This window comes from Euleptes europaea, chromosome 1 (assembly GCF_029931775.1).
Source record: "Euleptes europaea isolate rEulEur1 chromosome 1, rEulEur1.hap1, whole genome shotgun sequence".
NCBI classification, from domain to species: Eukaryota; Metazoa; Chordata; class Lepidosauria; order Squamata; family Sphaerodactylidae; genus Euleptes; species Euleptes europaea.
This window is the reverse complement of record NC_079312.1, coordinates 12,792,526-12,803,581: the sequence shown is the minus strand read 5'-3', so window position 1 is coordinate 12,803,581 and position 11,056 is coordinate 12,792,526. Positions and strand designations below refer to the sequence as shown.

Here is an 11,056-nt window from a genome sequence, read left to right as displayed (position 1 = left end):
AAAAGCTCTTAACTTTCTTTGTTATCAAGTCTTTTTCTTCTGCGACCTCAGTGGTGGAATCAAAATCACACAACAGCCTTTTAAAAAAGAAATAAAGTGGGGGGGAGCGTTTGTGGCAGGGAGACACCAGACGGTTTGGTGACTGGAACTAGAACTTGTTCGGAATAAACATAGGATCTTGCTTGCGGCAGTGGAAGCAGCTTTTAAATTGGCATAAGCAGCCTTTTCACCCAGGTGCCGAACAAAGAACCCGGCTACCTCTGACGATATTTGTATGTTAGTGAGGGCGACAATATTTGTATGGTCGTGAGGGGGAGGCAGAGGTACAGCCACAAGGCATATACTTGGCCAGACCTGCTATGTACATTGTATATAGTTGTGCATGTGTGGTTTTTTGGGGGGGGGGGGTTTGCATAGAAGTTGGTGACTAAAATAAGACCGCTTTAGAAAGGTCCGTGTGAAACATCAGTGATTTTGTGTTCAGGGTGCACACTTAGGAACCTGAATCTAGGTAAGGTAAGATAAAGGTCCCCTGTGCAAGCACCGGGTCATTCTTGACCCATGGGGTGATGTCACATCCCGACATTTTCTAGGCAGACTTTGTTTACGGGGTGGTTTGCCAGTGCCTTCCCCAGTCATCTTCCCTTTACCCCCAGCAAGCTGGGTACTCATTTTACCGACGTCGGATGGATGGAAGACTGAGTCAACCTTGAGCCGGCTACCTGAAACCAACTTCCGTCGGGATCGAACTCCGGTCGTGAGCAAAGCCTTGGACTGCAATACTGCAGTTTACCACTCTGCGCCACGGGACTCCTAACCTGAATCTAGCAGATGAAAATAATACCTGTGTAGTGTCTGGTCCTGAAAGATGCTTTATGAGGAGGGGTGGCCACAGGGCATGCAGTCCCCAGTGTGAGAGTTTACACACAGATGTTCATTCTTAGATCGTACCCCACTCCAGACTGTCATTGTTCTACAGGAGGGGACTAGTCCTCGTGATCTTTCTGCTTCTCAGCCAACCGTTGATGAACTACACCCCTTCTTTTGGGGGTGTAGAAAGGGAACTGCCACGCCAAGCAAAATGAATGGGCGTGTGGCCTTTCAGGACGTGTGCCAAGAATTGCCTACCTCTTCTTTGGCCTAAGTCAGCGTCGTAGCGTTGGGATTTGGACCCCCGTCTCTCTGGTCCAGCTCACATACGGCGAGTCCGCAGAGGGGGGTACAGGGATCCCCAGCCTCTTTGAACCTGGTGCAATTTTGAAATGCTGGGAATCGTGGTGGGCCAGCAGCTGCCATAGAATGACTGCCATGGGGCTGGGGTCAATCACACAGTGGAGGCCGGGCCAATCACTAAAATGGCTACCATGGGAACTGGGGACAATTGCAAACTTTTGTGCGGTTGGGCTGGCTGTTTCCAAATGGACACTCCCTGCAACTAAGGAAATTCTTCCTAGGCTCCTCTGAGCCACCTCTAGCAGCAGTGAGGTGGAGGAAAGCCAGGAACTGGTACTTTGCTTTGGGGAAGCGAAGAGAAGGAGGAGGGTTGGTTTTTTATATGCCAACTTTCTCTACCGATGAAGGAAGAATCAAACCGGCTTACAATCACCTTTCCCTTCCCCTCCCCACAACAGGCACCCTGTGAGGTAGGTGGGGCTGAGAGAGCTCTAAGAGCTGCGACTAGCCCAAGGTCACCCAGCTGGCTTCATGGGGAGGGGTGAGGAAACCAACCCAGTTCATCACAGAGTCTACCGCTCCTAACCACCTCTCTTAAGTACTACACCACACTGGCTCTCAGGGTAGAAAACCCATGGGTGGGGCATCAAGGCGTCCCTCGAGCAGCATGTTGGGGATCACTGAATGACAGCCTTGCTTTGTACGGCTGAGGCTACATTCCAAGCCAGAGAAGAGATTCCCCCTTATTCCCCTTGCTCTTCCACTTGCCCAACAGCTACTGTGGCAATAGGGGGGGTCAGCCCCAGGTTGGGAAATACGAGAAGATTTTGGGGGTGGAGCCTGAGGAGGGCATGGTTTGGGGAGGGACTTCAGTGCCATAGAGTTCACCTCCCAAAGGGATCATTTTCTCCAGGTGGACTGTTCTCTGTTGCCTGGAGATCTCCAGCCACCACCTGGAGGTTGGCAACCCTGTGTGGCAGCCTTTTTTGTGGGGGGGGGGGGGCAGAACCAGCCTCTCTCTCTCCCTCTGCTGCCTTTCAACGGCATCCCAGGAACTACATTTCTCTTGGAGTCAGGAACGGGGCTAGACTGGCATTCTAGACATGGAGTAGGGGTCACTGGGGGTGTGGGGGGGAGGAAGTTGTGAAATTCCTACATTGTGCAGTGGGTTGGACTAGATGACCCTGGTGGTCCCTTCCAACTCTATGATTCGAAGATATGGGGTGGGGGGAGGGGAGGGAGACCAATTCAGACACTTTCCTCCTTCCCTCCCTGTTACCTCCTGGGCTCTGGCATTTACTGCTGCAGTCTCTGCAACAACCAAAACAAGTTGTTTGCGGGGGGGTGCAGACCCCAAGGGAGATTTGGAACAGGATTTGTTAAGCCAGGTGGGGAAAATCTTGGGGACTCTGGAGAGGTATAACAGGTATAATTAGCACTCGGGTTTCTTCCGGCATCAACCAGGTATATCTTTCTCTTGCCCAGTTCATTATTGAGTTCTGTTTCGAATGATGGATTTAGAACACAAATAACAGCATGTAGGCCAGTAATCAAGGCATCTAATAACCATCACTATACTTTTACTTCATATATGTTGCATAATAATATCCACCTAAATACTATAAACCATGTGGGTTTTGTACACATGATTTATAGTATTTGTGTGTGTGTGTGAAGTGCTGTCAAGTCGCAGCCGACTTATGGCGACCCCTTTTGGGGTTTTCATGGCAAGAGACGAACAGAGGTGGTTTGCCAGTGCCTTCCTCTGCACACCAACCCTGGCCTTCCTTGGTGGTCTCCCATCCAAATACTAACCAGGGCTGACCCTGGTTAGCTTCTGAGATCTGACGAGATCAGGCTAGCCTGGGCCTTTAAGTGGTTATTATTATGCAACATGTACGAAGTAAAGGTGTAGTGATGGTTATTAGATACCTTGTTTGATTACTAGCCTACTTGCTTATTATTTGTGTTCTCGAATGATGGATTGATTGCCAGTGAAATCCAAAAAACCCACATTGTTCTTTTTATTAGGACCAACCTAGGTGACATAAAAGAGTATCACCTCCAGAACTCTTCATCAAGCTGGATGTAAAAAAAATGGTGGGGGGAGCAGAGATCTCAAGTCATGATCTTAAGACTATGTCTTCTCAGCTTCCTCTGTAAAGTACCACCAGTGGCAGCTTGCACCCTTGGCGTTCTGGGAAGAAATGTGGAGGAGTGGGGAAACAAATCCAGTTCACCAGATTAGCGTCCACCGCTCATGTGGAGGAGTGGGGAGTCAAACCCAGCTCTCCAGATCAGAGTCCACCACTCTTAACCACTACACCATGCTGGCATCTACTCCAGGGGTCCCCAATGTTTTTGAGCCAGCAGGCACATCTGGAATTCTGACAGAGGGTGGTGGATGCAACTACAAAATGGCTGCAGGAGGCACAGCCAACCAAACCATGTCAAGGAGTGAGGTTACAAACCAGAAACACAATACACCGTGGTAAAAAAAAACCCACATTAACGATTATTTACTACAATGAAGATTGAACAAGTAACGGACGTCTACAAGAATTACAAAATGTGGCCAAACAAATAGCTAAACTTAACACCATTTACAGTCGTAAGACAAAATGTTTGCAGAAGTAGGAACAGGAACATGGATGTAATTCCATTCCAAAAATCTTCATCAGCCAAAGCTTAATTCTTGATATATTATAATACATTATGACCAATTTAATGAGTTATGACACAGCTGAATGGAACAAAACAGCTAATGCTTATCTACCCTAAACAAAAACATCCAAAAAGCCCCACCTGAAGGAATATCCTAAGACATAAGGGAGCTCTACCAGTCCAGCCACTTATGAAAATTTGATAACAGGCAGGCACATCTTAAAAACCATAGTGATGGAAAACGTTTTGGACTCCCAGGATATTGTGTTTCTGGTTTGTATTTCACACTGTGATTCGTCTTTTCCCCCCCTAGGAAGTGAGGTTATGCGTAGCTCTAATAGTAAATCTACAACATTTCCGCCAGAGGCTATGTTTAACGGTGTCTTTTAAAATGAACATATTGTATAAACATATTTTCTTGCTTACACACACCTTATCCTCAGTTACGCAGTCCTTGTGTTGTGGTGGCAGCTGCTGCTGAAGCAATTAAAAAAAACTGCACAGCCAATTGGAACTCCAATGGCCAGCCAGAAGCCCTGTTGGACAGAACGGCCCATTTGGTGGGCACCAGGGAAAGATCAGCAGACACCACAAAGCCCACGAGTGCCACACTGTGTGTTATACAGATGTCACATAACACAGCCTTGCCTTATTTTGGTAGAACCCCAAACCCTCCCTCCTAGAATCACTAGTCAGGTGAAAAACTGTGCCCTCAACTATCAAACCTTGGAGGAAATCAGTGTGTGACGGACAGCATACCAACTGTGAATGAAGTCTCTATTTATATTTTCTTTATTAAAAGCTTCTGCACAGAATCCACCAGGTGGCAGAGAAAATGGTAAAATCACGTTAAATATTTTTGAATCAGGGTGACAACAGCCAAGCCAAACCAGCAGAAAATCACTAAAATGTCCGGCAATGGGGAAGAAATCACAACGGTTGGTAACTAATGAGTATTACCTTCCAAACACTCTCCAGAAAAGCTCAACTCTGTCACCCAAACACTAGTAGGGAGACAGCAAGATGCACCTCCTGAAGGAAACAATTCTGCAGTCATGAGGCCATGGATAGAAAGACCCTATCTGCATCATACCCACCATATCTTCTATGGTGGAGGCTCATAGAACATTAGGATTTGTGCTCCAGTTTTATCTCCACAAAGTGGAGTATTGATATGATCCTCATTTGGTAAGAACAGCTTTATGGCTAGTTGTGCACACTCCGATGGAATCTTTTGCTTGGTCCGAGCGTTCACATGCTTTGCCTTCTATGTGAGTGTTTTCGATGCCGAATTAAATACTGGCTCTGACTGAATTGTTTCCCACAGTCTAAGCATTCATACAGTTTCTCTGTTGTGTGTCTCCTCTGATGCCTGGTGAGATACTGGCACACACTGAAACTTTTCCCACAGTCTAAGCATGCATAGGGCTTCTCCCCTGAGTGGATTCTCTGATGGCTGAGAAGGTTGGATTTATTGGAGAAGGTTTTGGTACAGTCTGAGCAGCTATACGGTTTCTGTCCTGTGTGGATTCTCAGGTGGCTAAGAAGGTTGGACCTATCAGAAAAGGTTTTGGAACAATCTGAGCACTTATATGGTTTCTGTCCAGTGTGGATTCTCTTGTGAGTGTTCAGATGTGAGCTTCGACGAAAACATTTCTCACAGTCTGGGCATTCGTAAGGCTTCTCTCCAGTGTGGGTTCTCTTGTGGCTAATAAGGTTTGAGCTCAGACGGAAGCTTTTTCCGCAGTCCGAGCATTCGTATGGTTTCTCTCCGGTGTGCGTCCGCTTATGACTAATCAGGCTAGAGCTGCAACGAAAACTTTTCCTGCAGTCGGCGCATTCATAGGATTTCTCTCCAGTGTGGATTAGCTGATGCCTATGAAGGTTTGAACTCCGACGAAAACTCTTCCCGCAGTCTGAACATTTATATGGTTTTTCTCCCGTGTGGGTTCTGTGATGGCGGTGAAGGTCTGAGCTCCACCGGAAGCTCTTCCCACAGTCAGAGCACTCATATGGCTTCTCCCCTGTGTGGGTTCTTTGATGTTTATGAAGGTAAGTTTCATCTCTGAAGATTTTTCCACATACAGTACATTTATTCCTTCGTTTCCTCTTGTGCATCCTTGGCTGCGCTGTGATTTCGTGGAAATCTCCATCTTGATAAGCAATGGATTCATTCTTCCATTCCTTGGTTACAATTCCCTCCTTCCATTTTTGCCCGTCTTGATTAACTCCATCATTTCCTTCCACCCCATGTTGTTTGGCACCTTCCTGTAACACCACACATGGCTGCTTTTTGGTCTCACCCTGACACTCATTACCTGTTGGAATCAAGAGAGAAAAGTCTACGTTACTTGCATGGAAGCAACCGATCAGAACTGCTGTGGAGTTGGACAAGGCAGAAACATGATGGGTTGGATCCAGCAGAAGATTTTCATGGATGGGGGGGGCGGTTCTCCCCTTCCTGTGGCAGGTCTCTAACTCCTCCCTTATGCTGTTCAGGGCGGGCTGTCCCCATGGAGCAGAATTTCAGGGGGCCTTTTGCTCTTCAGTGGGAAGGAGGAGATGCTCTGTGGACAGACACCCCTTCCGTCTGTGAACACAAGAAAAGCTTGCTGGATCAGACTCTTTTCACTCAGTAACCAAACAGTTGCTCTGGAGGGCCAACAAACACTGCATAAAGGCTGAGGCCCTCCCCTACTGCTGCCGTTCACCACAGGTATTCAGAGGTTTGCTGCCTCTAGATATGGCAGCTCCTTTCAGTCACCATGGCTAGCAGTCACTGTGGCGTAATCCAAATTGCAAGATGTCACAGTCCCTCTGTATGCCACATTAGTCAGGCTGCACCTGGAGTCCTGTGTGCAGTTCTGGAGGCCTCACTTCAAAAACAATGTAGGTAGGTACAGATTTATTGCATATAGCCAAAGGCCGTACCAATCAAGTAGACACAATCAAATCAGATTCAACAAGAAAACAGTTAAAAAAATGTAAATCAAATACAAATGTTGTCCGGTTTAACTGCAATGCTGGCTCGAATTTTCCTGGCTGCTAGGGCAAAAAGAGACATATTGTAAGTGACAGAAGAGTCAGTATCGGAAAGGAGAAAAGAGAGCTTCTCCTGATCATTAAAACAGCCAATCTTGGATAAAAAAAGACCCAAGAAATTTAGATCTGGTTTCATGGTACATAGATCAGTTCAGCAAGTAATGGGGGAGGTCCTCGAGTTCTGAGGATCCACAGATACATACACGAGAGGCCTTCGGGATTTGGGCATAGTGTCCAGCTAACATGGCTGTTGGCATGGTCTGAAATCTTAATAACGTAAACACTGCTCTCAGCTTGAATGCAGAAATTTTGGATAGATAGGGGGCTCTTTCATGGTTCCTATTAAACAGTTTAAACCAAGGTGAAAAATTAGACTGGGAGATCATCTGACCATCCGATGCAGCATCACACCTGAATACCCACTCCCGCATGGTAAAACCTGAGATAGGCACACCCTGTGAATCACTCATGATAGAATAGTGAATGAGAATATTGTTATAAGATGTTGGCCAAACCCCATCTTTTGAGAGCATCGCCTCAAAGCTAAGATGGCCAAGTATATTGGTGGAAGCTTTACGATGCTCTCTTCAGTATTTTAGTAGGTAAACATGCACACGGGCTTGTATAGAGGGTAAGCCAAGTTCTGCCTGCAACAGAGCAGCAGGGGTTCCTTTAGGTAGAGCAAGGATTCTCCGCATGAAATAATTTTGGATAGATTCCAGGCTGGAAATCAGACGATCACTCCAGCCCCAAACTTCTATGCTGTATAATAGTTGGGGAATAACTTTACGGAGGAAAAGTTTTACAGCTGGAGCGATAAGAAACCCTCCTTTTGTAAAATAAAATCTCAGAATAGCACCAATTGATCTCAAGGCTGTTGATTTGATTGTTACTAGGTGCTCCTTCCAAGATCAAAACAATCTCTCTCAAAAACAATGTGAACAAAATGGAGCGGGTGCAGAGGAGAGCAACAAGGATGATCAGGGGCCTGGAAACCAAGCCCTATGAGAAAAAGGCTGAAGGACTTAGGAATGTTCATTCTGGAAAAGAGGAGGTTGAAGGGGGACATAATTGCTTTCTTTAAGTATCTGAAAGGCTGTCACTTGGAGGAGGGCAGAGAGCTGTTCCTGTTGGCAGCAGAGGACAGGACTCGCAATAATGGATTTAAATTACAGGTGGAAAAGTACCAGCTGGATGTTAGGGATTTTTTTTTTTTTTTTACAGTAAGAGTAGTTCCCCTGAAGAAGCCTCTTGGGCGAAACACATAGGGAATTTTATCTGAGTAATAAAATATAATTTTATTACCTATTTTGCACCATTGGCCTCGGCCTTTTTTTTTTTTTTTATCTCCAAGGGATTGAAGATGCACGTTGTGGGGAGAGGAAGTGAATGGGATTGTAAGCAGCTTTGGGACCAGTTAAGGTAGAGGAAAATGGGGTATAAAAACCTGCTTTTTCTTTTGGCAAATATCTGAAGAGACAAGCTAACCCTATTTCAATAGGCTGACATTCTTGGATTTAAGAAGAAGTCCCAAGTGAAGTCATTCCCTTTCTCTCTCTGGCAGAAACAGCCTGTCAGTTCAGTAAAGCTGTGAATATGTGCAATGGTTACTGTTTTACAGCAGATCATAGAATCATAGAGTTGGAAGGGACCACCAGGGTCATCAAGTCCAACCCCCTGCACAATGCAGGAAATTCACAACTACCTCCCCCCTCCACACCCCTAGTGTCCAGAAGATGGCCAAGATGCCCTCCCTCTCATCATCTGCCTAAGGTCACAGAAGATCTCCTGTCACTGTAAATAACCAATAACTGGTAAATTCCTTGCTTTATTCACCAAACCACTCAGCTTGGAGCCCTTCTAAAGAAGATACGATATATTTATTTTTTTGTATTGCAAAAACCAAGATGTTGGTGTGAATCACTCTAGGAGAAGGAGAGGGGGAAAGCAATAGACATCACCTCCGATTCCTACTTTACCTCCCCAGGCTTCCTCTGTAATAGCAGCACGTAATCCGGCACAGTCATTTGTTGACGTTGCCTCACAGGCCACGTGCAACCCACACCACAACTAAAATCAACCTGGTCACTGCTACTTGGAAGGTGTGGCAGGATGGGGAGTTGAGAAAGCACCTAGCCAGCACAACCCCCCTCCAGCTGCCCAGCTCTATAAATAAATTATGGGCCCAGCCAATCCTTACCGAACAAGACGGCATCCCCCTCACTCTCTTGTTTGACCTTCCCGGATGGCTCTCTCCGTGAGATTTCCAGCAAAGGCCCCTCTTCTGCTGGAAGACTGACAATCGCCTCTTGGAACAGCCTCACAGGCTCCTGAAAACGAGAAACCAAAGACTATCGTCAAGTAATGATGAAACACTCAGCGGGTGACAACAGATTTTGTCCTGTTCGCGTGCCCCAGTGCCACGGGGAGGGTCTGGCTGAGTAGGTGAGCATTTTCATTAAATTGCAAAAGATCCCAATTACAATCCCTGATATTTTCAGTTAAAGGATCTCAGGTGGCAGGTGTTGGGAAAGACCATTTTTTCCTCCCTGAGAGCCTGGAGAGGTAATCTCAGCCAGTGCGGTGTAATGGTCAGAGTGTCAGACTAGGATCTGGGAAGCCCAGGTTCGAATCCCCGCTCTGCCATGGAAGTTCAATGGGTGACCTCGGGCCAGACCCGCACTCTCGGCGTAGCCTCCCTCTCAGGGTTGTTGTGAGGATAAAATGGAGGAGAGGAGAATCATGGAAGCCAGTTTGGGTCCCCATTGGGGGGAAAGCAGAGTACAAATGAAGTGAAATAAAATTCAGATGGGCTAAGTGCACCAAAGACCTGATTCAATATCAGGCAGCTTCATGTGGTCACGTTTGGGCTGGTGGTAGTGGAAAGTGCTGTCAAGTTGCAGCCCTCTTATGTTGACCATGTAGGGTTTTCAAGGCAAGACGGAAGAACATAAGAAAGGCCCTGCTGGATCAGACCAAGGCCCATCAAGTCCAGCAGTCTGTTCACACAGTGGCCAACCAGGTGCCTCTGGGAAGCCCCCAAACAAGACGACTGCAGCAGCATTCTTTTGCCTGTGTTAAGAACATAAGAAAGGCCCTGCTGCATCAGACCAAGGCCCATCAAGTCCAGCAGTCTGTGCCTCTAGGAAGCCCATAAACAAGACAACTGCAGCAGCCTTGTCCTGCCTGTGATAACCAGGGCAGTTTGCCATTACCTGCCTCAGTGCAGCAACCTTGGACTTCCTTGGTGGTTTCCCATCCAAGTACTAACCGGGGGCTTACCCTGCTTAGCTTCCAGGCTCTCACAAGAACAGGCTAGCCTGGGCCGTCCAGGACAAGGTCAAGTTTGGACTCCCCACAACTAAAGGACAAAATGTTCTCACCACCTTTTCCAGGTTCTCTCCTTTCCTCTGTCTCAGGAGGAAATCCTCTGCCAGGGCCACCGCCTGGGAGCAGTTCTTAGACCCCTGTTCCTTCACCCAGATCTGCATCTCCTGGGGCAGGATGGCTAGGAACTGCTCCAGGATCACCAAGTCCAGGATCTGCTCCTTGGCATGTCTCTCTGGCTTCAGCCACTGACGACAAAGTTCCCGGAGGCGGCTGTAAACCTCCTGTGGACCGGCAGCTTCCGGATATCGGAACCGCCTGAAGTTTTGGCACTGTCCCTCTGAGTTGACAGTATCCTCGGCGGGGTCTGGAGAAGTCTTTGTATCGTCCCACAGTGCAGGCTCTGGAAGATGTGGGTTCAGCCATCCGGAGGGAGGGGACTGAACTGTCTTGAGGAACTCCTGCCATTGGGCTTCCCATCGCTGAGTGGATAGTCCATCCTCCGGCTCGTTTTTGACATGTTGCAGCCCTGTTCCTCTGAAACAGGACCTGATGGTTCCCATCTCTAGTTTGGGGCCTGTCGACTCTGCTTTCTCCATTTTCATATCTGGATTCACGCCCTGAAATAGCCTAGAACTAGAAAAGGAGGAGTGGGAGACAAATTCAACTATGTCTTTGGAGGCAACGATTTCCGCTCAGGCCCCCTTTTGCACAAAATGCTGGACAAATTTCATGCCTTTTTGGCTGGAGTTACCTCGCCACCAGCGTGATGTAGTGGTTAAGAGCGGTGGACTCAAATCTGGAGAACGGGGTTTGATTCCTCACTCCTCCACTGGAGCAATGGACTCTA

General features: G+C 47.3%; 1 protein-coding gene across 1 annotated transcript in view; it reads right to left on the bottom strand.

Moving 5' to 3' along the window:
• Positions 1-11,056, bottom strand: part of LOC130493380 (zinc finger protein 271-like) — a 96,796-nt gene that overhangs the window by 63,025 nt on the left and 22,715 nt on the right. The window contains exon 4 of the mRNA XM_056867104.1: positions 5,232-5,879. Within this exon, the coding sequence (XP_056723082.1) occupies positions 5,232-5,879 (648 nt within the window). The remainder of the gene's footprint in view (positions 1-5,231; positions 5,880-11,056) is intronic.